Source organism: Silene latifolia, chromosome 6 (assembly GCF_048544455.1).
Source record: "Silene latifolia isolate original U9 population chromosome 6, ASM4854445v1, whole genome shotgun sequence".
Lineage (NCBI taxonomy): Eukaryota > Viridiplantae > Streptophyta > Magnoliopsida > Caryophyllales > Caryophyllaceae > Silene > Silene latifolia.
Window position 1 is genome coordinate 6,218,204 of NC_133531.1, and position 13,141 is coordinate 6,231,344.

Consider the following 13,141-nt stretch of genomic DNA (forward strand, 5'->3'; position numbering starts at 1 on the left):
CTTAACCCGCCGGAGTAAACAATTTCAGGCTAAAAAAATCCGAGTTGAGTTTTAGACGTTCATCATCAGTTAATATATACTCCAAACAAATTACCCCATACTTGTTAAGTTGTTAGGGAGTACTACTTTGTGGTATGAGTAAATGAGTATTAGTTTCATAATGGCGTGTCGTCAAATCGCGCCCTTGCTACACATGACGCCATTTATGCTATTATAACATTATGCCTCTAAAGCAATCTCGAGTACGAAAATCTCAATTAAGATGCATATTCGACGACAATTGGAATACTTTAAATTTTGATGAGCTTTATTTTTAGGAACAATCGTTACACACATTTTCATCAGCTATGAGACCATTAGTAAATACCGTATGGCTTACTATTAATAAACTTTCCGTCAAAGAAACAGTGGATACAACCAGTAGAAACTAGTAACTAGTAACTGTCTGTCGATTGTCCGCAGGCCTCAGGCCTCAAATTTGGATGAGAATGTCGAGAAACTAGTGGCATTTGTCTAAGAATAAAAGAATTATGATTATGATGCTAGTATCGAAACTTTCACTCATTTCTCTTCATTTAGAAGCCCAGGTGATCGCATCAATCTCGGACTGAGCAGTTCTATACAACTCCAACCTCTTACTCAGGTTTTGACGCCTCTGCATAATTGCTGGATCTTCATCCAACAGCTTACCCAGCAACCTCGCCTGCAGTTAAAAAAACAGCGCATCAAAAATCTACGACAAGGATGGAAACATCGAATCACAAATATACAAGTATGCTGTATGCTCACCTCTTTCCCACCCAACTCGGTAAAAAAGTGGTCGAGAAGGCTCCTTTTGGCTTCTCGTACTTGACAGTAGACAATAGATTTAGGAATGGAGTGTCTCAGCGTTCCGCAAACCTGGTTTACATATGATAGCACAGTTGTTCCTGAAGATCAGTGGAATAAAAGATTAGCAGCGAAAACATTGGACACCGTGATGAATTCTGAGCAGTTTGGAGAGTATATAGGGTCCTTGGACACCAGTATTTTTCTTACAGTTGAGATGCACAGTCTGAACAGGGAGGTGAGCAATGGACTTACCAATTCGACGTAGATATGCGTCATTGTAACGATCAAATATCGAATGTGTTGGATTTCCCCCCTTCTCGACGTCTTGAGGAAGCTTCCTAAAAAACTCAACAGTCAAGTAGCCACACTCCATATCAACAAGCTGCAAAGTCGCTTTCTTACTTTCTTCACGCATCCTCTCCAATGACTCAGTAGCGGCATTTGAAACTTCTACCCGTAGGGTAGGATATTGTTTTAATTCCTAAACTCCAAAAACAGCATCAATTCAGAAATTTCATCATACAGTAAATAAGATTATCTTCCTAGGGATAATCGAAGCTTTCGAAAGTATCAGTCAGTTAGAAGCATATATAGACTCAAAAGAATAAATCTCATTGCAACACCAAAATAAACAATACCAAAGCTATGCAACAGAATTATTAACAGTGATTTTACCGACGTTTCCTTGATAGATTTTTGTACCATCTCCTTCAATATTCCATGGACCTGAAATCACAAATACAACTTCGTGAAAACGCAACACTACAGCAGAAAACAAAATCTTGGGACCAAATTGTTGGGAGTTAATCTGAAAGCTTTACACTTTCACAAAAGTACAGGTAAAAGCAAGTGATACAAAATATTAGATGTATAATTTCTTACAGCATTATTAACCGATTCAGAAGAGGAACGTTAAAACATAAATATATAACAGAAGAGAGGGTTGTGGGGGAAATGACATGCAAAAAACGGTGGAACTGTGAAGCGCTAGGCAAATGGTAAAAAAACTGCAGTTCTTGAAACAACTTACCGCATCCACTGCAGCCTCAGCAGGGCCTCTAATTGTACTCAAACAAGATTCAATCAGGCGACGATACCCTTGTTCCGGAGCAATGAGATGAGGTTGGTATCCATCAGCTTCAGTAATTAATCTTCGCACGTTGTCCATGGACAGATTCTTGTCAAACTGTAACCTTTTCAAATCAGCTGGAAGCTGATTGTCGAACACACCATAAATTTTGTCACCACCTGCCCGTCTGCAGCAGCAGAAGTATTAACAAAAAGATCAGCAAAGAAACTCAGAACTCCCCCAGGAAAAAAAAAAAAAAAAAAAAAGCTTCATTTTGCAACCAAGCAGATGTAATCCAAATTCACTTGAACGCTTTAAATAACATACACGCCATCAAGATGCTCTTTAAAGATCTGGTCAAATCCACGGCAAATTTCCATTATCATGTACAACTTTCCCTGCGTCAATAAAAAGCAATAGAAGACAAGCCAGAATCAAATCAGAGAAAATATACTCCCTCTGGCTTTTAATTTTCTTCCCGTTTCTCTAATATATGTGAGGAGTATTATAATGAAATGGGAAGAAAACAGCAAGCCGGAGGGAGTAATTAATAAAAAAGAATAGAAAGAGAGCCGCAGCAAAATACTTACTCCGGCATCAGTAGATATAGGCCTTCCTAAACGGCTCAACTCTGTTTCTATATCAATAATAGTTTTGTTTATTAGAGACAGAAGGCCGGGAATCCGAGATTTGATGACAGTTTCTAGATGCTGAAATATATAGAAATGATCAGAAACTGACATGTTCAGTTTAATTCTCCGTAGTTAACAGAGATATTTATATAGAAAGAAAAATAACCTTTGACATCATCTTGGCTAAGAATTCTGATCCCATTCTGTTAGCCATATGCTTGTAATCTGGGCTACTAGACCAGAACTCACGCTCTTTACGTCGAGCAGCCATCATATCAACGCTTTTATTAATATCAGCTTGAGAACGATTCACAATACCAACCCAAGGATACTGCAGCTTGTATGACCGACCTTCCAAAATCTAGTTCAGGGTATTCAGTCAAGTGATAACAAGGCATGTCAGTTTTTTTACATTTCAATGTGAAGCGGTTGGGCTACATTGCCGTTATACAGAAACATTAAACCTGTCAAAGAAGTACTCACGTCAACTGCATCAGTTCCCTGATCCATAAGATCGACCTTTGTCAAAACTCCGAATGTCCTCTCTCCTAACATATGCAAGCCACAAAAAAACAGCCAGAGGAATGCTATTTGTTAGTATCTCCGCAGAAGCAACCAGAAACAAAACTAAAGGATATACACATGCCGAACATGTAATGTTTAAGTCAGAGATAACAAGAGACGAATCAAGAACTAGATAAAAGATGATGACATGAGAGACAAAAGAGAATAGAGAAAGTAAGACATCTCTTGCCTTTTGGATCGACTTCACGTGAAATTTTAATGGCATCAGAAGTAGCAAGATCTTGATTGGCAGGAGAAATAGCCAAAATGATACAGTTGGGCTGCATAAGGAACGAATATATGTAAGCAGTTTTAAAGGCTCAAGCAGTAAGCAAAACAACAAAAGGATCAGAGTACAAACAATCCCTAAAAGCCGTGCTTTGAGAAACATGCGCTAAATGAAGAGAAATGTGTCAGGTCGTCCGGAAGTCCAGGATTACAATTCATTTTAGTCGACCTTGTGTTATCCTTAGCACAAGTGGAAGATTTAAGAGAGAAGCTTCATTTACCTTTTCAATGTAGGAGCGAACCATATTTTCAATATCACGAACGGTGCTCTCAGGTTGACCGTCTGTAGAAACAGATAAACTTAACTCAATTAAACATGAGAAGCAGAATATTACCTATTTTTTTGTTGTTGTTTTCAATTCATTTTAGTCGACCCCAAATTATGTTGGGATTAAGGTTTTTTTTTGTTGTATATATCACACTAAAGCAAACTTACACAAACTATTAGGAATAGGAGCCTAAATATGAGTTCTTCAGTGAGTGTAGCTTACCAACAGCGACTTTGGTGAGCCCAGGAAGATCAACAAGTGTCAGATTAACAACTGTCGAAAGCCAAAATTGTATTAGCAGGACTTTTTTAACAACCTCGGCAAAAAAGGAAAACTAATACGGAGTATATGAAGAAATGGACTTTGTTCAATATGGAGCATTATTGCTTAACTAAATTCAAACAAGACATATTATCTACCAAACAGCATGACAACTTATGATGGTTTCTCGACAAGTGAGCAGTCGCGACTAACAACAAAGGAGCTAATGATGAAACTTGTCGACAAACTCATTATTCCTAAAAAAGTTGCATTAGAAAAACGATAAGTGAAGTCGCCATCTTACCGTTTGGGGAATATATACTTAAATGAATGGGAACAGTAGAGATGGCTTTACTACGTCCTGTTTCTCTATCAGTCTCGTCTGAAATCTCCTTCCTCACAGCAGCTGCATAGAAAGAGTTCAGTTTTCAGCTCAAAGGTATACAAAATGGTGTCAATTAAAAACTGAAATATACAAGTTAAACGAAAAGAAATTAACAGCAAAATATGGAGGTGCAGATAACCCTTCGTAAGAGAAGTAAGATCAAATTTCCTAAGCCCGAGAAAGTCAAACATACCGAAATCAGTCATCCGATTCCTAGGAAGGTGCATAAATTCCGCCCATTCTCTATTTTCGTCAACCCTGTGTAGTTGTAAAACTAGCGGACGCCTAGTCACAATACCTACAAGTGTATATAAGCAATAGCAACATATGTGATATTTAAGAAGAAAGCTGCAAACAATAAATTAAGTGAAACCAGTAGTTTATGATACTGAAAATGTCAGGAACAAAATCTAACCAGACCCGCGAGGCAGAAAGTCCTTGCCAACAATGCTTTCCAAAACAGAAGACTTCCCAGAACTCTACATACCATCAAAAGATCTCACATGTCCGTGAACATATTAAAAAGTAGGATGATGAGCAAAGGAAAACATAAGATGTAGCTAGAAAACAAGGAGAATTCGAGAAGCGATAACATGTTTACTACTCCACAAACCACCTTCTATAGTAGGCTTTTCAACAAAAGAGCCAAAGTCAACATTTCGCAACCGTTTTGTGACGCTCACTCTCATTCATGAATCAACAATTCCACTCTTAAGAATCTCGATAAAACATCAATATATGAGAACTGAGAAGAAAAATCGTCATAAAGGGAAACAAAGCAACACCCTTGAGATCCCGGATGCCCTCCGAGTTCCAAAGTCATGGGATACACTATACCACTTCAAAATGCTCCATCACTTCAATCCTAACCCGATAATATTTCTCTCGCTTGAGATACTTGGACTTTGATAACCTTCATCTATTTAATCCTCAAAAGAAATTATTTATAACTTCACTTCATAACTAAGCTGTCACAACTTCAATGCAAACTTTCTTTCACATTCAAGAACACTCAGCCAAAGCCCATAAGCACATAACAACCATGATCCTACAACGAGCGTAGCTAGAAAGCAAGAAGAATTCGAGAAGTGACAGCATTTAGCAACCATTTTTGAGACGCTCTCATTCAAGAATCAACAATTCCACTCTTAAAAATCTAAAAAAGATCAGCATATGGGAACTGATCAAAAAGAAAACTCATCATAAAGGAAACAAAGAAACACCCTTGAGATTCTTGATGACTACCTCAAAATGCTCCATCACTACAATCTTAATAACCCGACTATCTTTGTTTCGCTTAAGTCTTAAATACATGCACTTGGATAACCTTCATCTAATTAATCCCTCGAAGAAATCATTTATGACTTTACTAGTTCACTGCATAGGCCAAGCCCAACTTCGATCCAATTTCTTTCATAATTAAATAAAACACAGCTGTAACAACCATGATCATACAAGAAGTACCCTCGGCCCTCGCCATGTATAAGTAATGAGACAAAAAAATTGATCTAACCTCCCAAAATATCGATAATGCACTTAAACACATATCGGTATATCAACAATCTCTACCTATTAGTCCTTACATTATACGGAGTACCTCCGTAGTCTAAGGCATCGTTTGGTTGCCCATTGGAATACAACTCCATAGGAAAATAGAATTCATGGGAATTAAGTTCCGCATGAAATTCATGGGATTTTAACAAATCCGTTTGGTTACCTATATAGGAATTCAACTCCATGGGAGTTTGCAATTACCTAGGGGGCCTAGGTAATCCAACTCCTCCATTATAGAGGAGTTGGAAACTCCTTGGAATATCGAATTCCAACCAGTGGCGTATCCAGGATTTCAGTAAAGGGGGGGCACAGTAAGAAAAAAAAAAATTGCGGACAACATTTATACATTAAAATTCAAATATCGTCTTGATTTTATGGTTCTATTTTGATTTTTGTGTTTGTGTTTATGTTTCTGTCTCTGGGTTGTGTTTATCGTCTTTTTTTTTTTTTTTTTTTAAATTTTTTTTTTTTTTTTAAATTTTTTTTTTTTTTAAAATTTTTTTTTTTTTATCACGTGAGGGCACGTGCCCTCACTTTCCCCCCCCAAATCCGCCCCTGATTCCAACTCTTGGCCAGAAAATGGGCAACCAAACAAGTCTTTATTTTGCAATTCATGGGATTTTCCAACTCCTATAATTTAGAAGGGGCAACCAAACGAGCTCTAAATCCAAGGCAGAATCACTAACTACTCAACTCCCTTCGTTCCAGTCAATAGTTTACATTTGCTTTATTTCTCCCCCATAAAATAAAGCAAGTGTAAACTATTCACTGGGGACAGAGGGAGTATAACGTTACGCAATTAGGAACACATTATTGCCACAACAAATTATCAATGTTAACAAACAACAGACTAATATGAAATTAAATCAATGTGAGAGACCTCTCACATAATGGGGTGAGGGACCGGTGAATTTCTTTTTTCTCTATTATGTCTCCAATTAAATTAGTGTAAGACGGTCTCTTATAAGACCTACTGTTATATTGGGAACAATATCTACAAATAGTCCCCTCAACTCTTCTTAGTCTTTGTGCCAAATCCAAAGGTAAACAAATGACCTCCGTCCAGGTCGTTTCATTGAGACGGAGGGGGTAGAAGAATAAATAACTTAATTTAATACCTGACCGCCTACGACGGCAATGGAAGGGAGAGCGTCCCAAAGAGTAGGAAGAGTGCTTTCGTCGCCATGATCGCCGAGTGCTGTGCATGCTCTTTGTATCTTGTTCACGAACGATATCAAGTTCTCCATTTTCGCAACACCAAATCAATTTCGATTTAGTAATAAATTTTTGAGATCGGAGATCACAATTTTTGAACGGAATAAATTGCAAAATAACGAGTATTTCGATGAAGGATGATGATCCGTAAGTTGGGAGAAACAGAGGAATGTTGGTTTTTTTTATTTTCCGAAATTTTACCAAAACGGTTGTGGAAAATAGAAATGATTTTTGAGGGTAGATTATTCGATCCGGATTTGAGCCGGGCATAATTTTTTTTTTTTTTTTTTTTTTTTTTTTTTTGCTTTTTTTGGTACATAAGGGGAGTCAACCCCAAAAAATTATCAATCAATCAACCAATCAATCAAATACTATATATTAATTCCAGAAACCAATGGACTTCAATGTAATTAAAAAAATCTATACAAATTAATTATACTATATAGTTTTAAATCGATAGCACCGTGTGATGGACCTGATAAAGGGACCTCAATGTAAATATTATATAGTTTTGGTTAAAAGTATAATATAAAGATGCCTTGATGAAGAATATTTATGGAAATTACATTAAATTAAAGTAATTAAATTTAGAAAACACAAGAATATAGTGATTTTCCTTAAAAATAACATGCCCCACTTATATAATTAATTAGTATCATCATAGAATTATACATTAAATTAAATGTATTAAAAGTAATAGTAGCAGCAACGAGATTAATAAAATTAACGGTATTAATGTGGGAGTAGTGACAGTTATAATAATGATAGTGGGAGTAGTAAAAGTAACTACGAATGTAGTGAAAGTAATAGTGGTAACAATGAGAAAAAGTATGAACAATTAAATAACCAATTGACCCAAGGAAATATTTATTTATTTAAATATAAGCTGGATAAAATTAACGGGAATAATGAATTTAACAGAAAAAAATAGAGGAATTAGTAAAAGAAACAATAGTAACCACGGGAGTAGTGAACGTAATGATATTGAGAAAGAATGTCGTGAAAGTAATAATATTAATTGCGAGGTAGTGAACGTCTCTCATAATTTGAGAATAAATTTTACATTTCATCATAATTACAAGATATGCCGTATAAAATATATTACAAATAGTAAACGTGTGAGTTAAACAACTCCAACATACTTTATTTCATTGAAAATAAAATTTACGGTAAATAGAGGTAGCCCGGGCGAAGCCGGGCACCAAACCTAGTAATACAAGAAATAGAAACACCAAGAACATCGTAAGATAGGACGTAAGTCATCCAGAGGGACGCTAAGAATAGTGGTAGAACAAGGCGAGGAGACCCCTTGATTGGCCAGCCAGTCAGCAGCTCGATTCGCTTCTCGGTAAGTATGGTCTATATCTTAACTGACCATCCATCAAGCCCTTTCAAATCCTTGCAACGTTGTACTAGAGGACGTAACCCACAGCTTATAAGTTGTTGTTCTCAGAAGAAGCTTACACAAGGGCTATTGTCCATAAGGACCATCACCATAGATAAACGTAAAGCACGGGCATGCTCAAGACCAGCCAGAAGAGCCCACATCTCAGCCCTCATAGAGTTACAGATGCCACACGAGAAAAAAAAAACGCAAACACAAAATTACCCGAATAATCCCGTATAATTCCACCACAACCCGCTTCACCCGATTTCCTTTTGATGCGCCGTTTGTATTAAGTAAAAACCAACCAAAGGGAGGAGGGTGCCATCTCACGAAAAAAATTTCATACCTAGAGCCCGGTGAAGAGTTGAAGAGCGAAAACGGATCGAAGGCATTTTTAGAGGAGATAAACTGTTGCTTGAGGAAACGTATAGGATCAGTTGGGTTTTCATTTCCTCGTCCAAAAACGCCATTATTCCTCCATTTCCATATCCACCAACAAGTTAAAGCTAACTCCATAGGCCAATCGACTAAAGCGAACTGGGAAGTATTACGTATATTATTCGAGACCTACTGGTTGAAAGGAATGGAGAAAAATATGTCTTGGGACATAGGCAGCCCAATTTGGTGCCAAATTTCGACAGAGAAAGGGCAAGACCTGAGAACGTGATCAGTAATCTCGTCGGCCATCAAGCATCTAGGGCACATAGGATCGTCTGATAAATTACGAAGGACTCTATTATAATTGCACATAATACGACCATGAGAAGCTAACCACATAAACATACAGATTCTTTGTTGGACAGGGACTTTCCATATAAGATGGCAATCCAGTGTATCTGGTTCAATAAGCATCTCGGTTGGACGAATAAAAGCAAGAGCATATTTTATCAAAAATTTACCGTTGGAAGTGCCATTCCAGAAAAAACGCGTCCTCGATACATGGCTCCTGGGCAAGTGTATAAGCTTCAATTTTCAAGAGCTCCTCCCTTGGGAGGTAATTTGAGAACAAGTCCCACTTCCAACCTGATGTTTCGTCCCACATTTCACTGACTGTTTTGACGTGTGTCATGTTAAACAATTTAAAGTGCCACATTTTATGTTATTTTTCTTTGCATTTTATTAGGAATAGTAAGAGACTATGAGTTGGTATGTATAAATTATGACACAATGAATTATCATAATTAAGTTTATTAGTGACATTATGATACAATGAATTTGCATAATTAAGTGTATTAGTGGTGAGTTTTCAGTTGCTCACTGAATTTGTATAAATACCTCCTCAAAAAGAAATAAAAGAACCAAACAGATATAAAATCAATAATGTAACTCTCTAAAGTCAAACATATTTTATACTCCCTCCCATCCACTCTTTCTTCCTCTTTGAAGTGGGCACGGGGATTAAGAGTGGAGAGTATAATATTGATAAAGATATGAGTGAGGTTTGGTAATTGGAGAGAGGTATGAATCATCAGGATTAAATATTAATAAAGGAGATGAGCGGGGTTTGGTTATTGGAGAGAGGTAGGAATAATTAGAATTAAATATTGATAAAGGATATGGTAGGGTTTGATGGAGAGAGGTAGAAGTATAATATTAATAAAAACTTTCTCAAAAAGGAAAGAGTAATAAAACCTGAATAATACATTTTAGGAAATAGGGAAGAAAAGAGTGGATGAGAGGGAGTATCACTTATCATTAATTCTCCATGGGTCATGTGAAATGTACATTGAAGACAAACATTCCATCCGCCTCCGTTTTATTGTGCTTTGAAAATCAATGATTCAATTTCATATAAATTTTGGATCTCAAAGACGCTACATTGCTACTAAAAGTTTACACTTTTTAGTTGTTTGTATGTTGATTTCTCCTGATTGTTCATAATTTTCATAGTATAAACCTACAAATTTTAAAAATTAATATTTAAGTTCTGCGTAAAATAAAAAGTTCAACTTCATAGTTATGAAGTCAATAACAAACTCTGGTTCCTTCCTTGCTAAACTCTCAGTTAATGTATTATACAACTGGTTGTTTATACAACTTATTCAATCTATTTTAACTTTGTTATAAAGTTATTGAGCTATACTATCAAAATTATCGAGCTATGATACAAAGTTATTGAGCTTATCAGAATAATTATTAAGCTCAATAACTTTGCAAAATAGCTCAATAACTTGTAAAATAGTTCAACAACTTTGTGTAAGAGCTCAACAACTTTGAGGCGGTTGTACAATGCTCCTATACAACTGGTTGTAGGATAGTATTTGTGTTAAACTCTAAATCACGTGATTAGTATTTGTAATCTGCTTATAAGGTGATTAATTTGCTTACATGTATTTTTTGTTGACATGCAAGTAATACGTATAGATTATGTAATTGAACAAGTCAATATGGAAGATGTTGTGCATTCATTAAGTAGTTTGATTTACATTGCTAAGATAAATTCGTCCTATTTCAAGATTATGACAGATTTGCAGTATGTTATTAGTCACAACAATTGTTTGGTTTGAAACGTGATGTAGAATATTCGGTTGTTACCCTACAAAGTAATCAAATACAATGAAAAATAATTATGCATATGACTTGAGGCAACAAGTTACATTATCATGTTTAGAATGTTATGTAGATTTATAACTGTAATACAACTCAAATTCAGAAGGTAGTCCTCCAAAATGAATTTAAGTTCATACTTTGTCATTAACATAAGAATTTTCACGTAAATAAAACTATGTGTTCCTTCTTTGTTTATAATGTCAACACATTAAGTACATGTCGACTTACTAACAAAAAAAGTACATTTCGATTTCGCAACCCACTTTGAACAAACATATGCATGAATAAGTTTTAAGAAGGATTATACTCTGTATTAACTACCCACTTTTCAAACTAAATTCTTCCCTATTTTAAATCTTACCACAACATGAATTATTTCACAATATGTGTCAACCATTTTACATTTTATCTTAAAATCTTTTATTTATAGTTGAAAAAAAATTGGTCTCCATTTTCCTTCCCCTTCATTAAATTTTCGTATCAGAACAATGTTTTAAGGAAACGTCTTTATAAAACCCGTGCATTGCACCGGTCACAAAACTAGTTGTTATTACAAAAGGCTTATATCAATATCAACTCAATTCATTAACACCTAATCAAAAGATAACCTAAGCATAAATTGTCAGTAGGTGGATTATACATCTGATGTATTACCACCAATTCATTAGTTTCTGAGCATTATAACAAAAATTTTGAGTTTTGTTTTAAAAATTCTGAGTTTTATTATAAAATTTCTGAGTTTATTCATTTAAATATTAAGCTCTTGAAAATTACAATCAACTCAAAAACATTACATATAAATTTAGTAAAATTTGAGTTTTGAAGGAAAAAAAAATTAAAATCTAACTTATAAATTTTAATAAGCTCCAAAAAAAATATACATATGCTCAAAAACAAATAAAGTTTGAGGTAATAAGCTCAAAAAATATACATATATGCTCAAAAACAAAAAAGTTGGAGGTAGTACATCCGATGTATGTTCCTTTTTCTCATAAATTGGTGTTATGCAAAAGTAAAAAATGCTTGAGTTATAGCTTCAATGATTTTGGGTCGGGATCCCATAAACATGACCATTACTTCTACTTTGTCATAACCAAAACGCCATATATCCTTCTCGCTAGAATCCGAAATGGCACGGGCAAAATGTCATACATCAACCAAAACTAATGCAATTTGTCACCACTGTGCCAAAGTTCAAAGCTTGCACATTCTTCATTGCAATACATAGACTAGTATATACTCCTCCGCGTTTGCACATACATTACATTAACATCACAACATCACGAAACTCAATTTAACATGACCATTACGGCAAGATATTCAAGTCATTAGAATATTTGTCAAACTAAATGCCACTTAAGTATAACAAATGTGGCATTTTTATTTTTTGCCACTAGATAAATGCCATTAAAAGTGTGCATTGTTGTAGTTCTTTATACTTAAAATGCGATTATGACAGTGAGGTAGTCAAGTTTAAACACACTTATAAAGAAGCAAACAGGGTCGTTGATTACTTGGCTAATCGAGGAGTTTACTCGAGTACTACTATTACTTATTTAGATAATCCGAATATTGAGCTTCAATTCATCCTTAGGGCCCGTGTAATAGCTAGTAGTTAGACTTCGGGGCTTCGCCCCTCTTTCGTACCACAAAAAAATATGCGATTGTAATATCCCAGAAAAATAAAGTATTACTCCATATTAAATAATAATGGGAATGATATATAAAAACGACAAGCATATTTTATACATTATATTCGTGTAACTCTTTTCGTATTATTACAATTATTATATATTTACCATTATTATAGTAATGTATTAAAATTAGATATTTACTATGTTGATAAGCTTGTGTGTTGGCAAGCTAAGATAAGTCACAATTTCTTACCAATTAAGGAAACAATCTCATTTGTCCACAACATTTATCTAGCCGACATTTAGTGCTATAAATAGGATGAGCTTTCATCATTTTCTAACTAAAAAAACAAGAAGCTAATAACAAAGCAAGTGGATGAGATCTTAGAGTTAAATTAGAAGAACGCGACTTACGAACCATACTATCCGTTAATTAATTAGCATTAATTAATAAATAAGGTATGATTTCGGGACCCTTCGTCGTAGAAATAAGTAATAATGT

At 35.2% G+C, this 13,141-nt stretch overlaps 1 protein-coding gene across 1 annotated transcript; it reads right to left on the reverse strand.

The window, feature by feature from the left end:
• Positions 1 to 356: 356 nt before the first annotated feature.
• Positions 357 to 7,294, reverse strand: LOC141586165 (dynamin-related protein 5A-like). Its single transcript, XM_074407301.1, has 16 exons — positions 6,972 to 7,294; positions 4,715 to 4,778; positions 4,493 to 4,597; positions 4,219 to 4,320; positions 3,876 to 3,926; positions 3,606 to 3,667; positions 3,287 to 3,377; positions 3,016 to 3,080; positions 2,699 to 2,893; positions 2,491 to 2,610; positions 2,228 to 2,298; positions 1,862 to 2,087; positions 1,507 to 1,557; positions 1,084 to 1,312; positions 790 to 929; positions 357 to 703 (listed from the first exon to the last, which is right to left on the reverse strand). Exons 1-16 carry the CDS (start codon positions 7,098 to 7,100, stop codon positions 572 to 574), a joined length of 1,833 nt encoding a protein of 610 aa, XP_074263402.1. The 5' UTR covers positions 7,101 to 7,294; the 3' UTR covers positions 357 to 571.
• Positions 7,295 to 13,141: the final 5,847 nt, after the last annotated feature.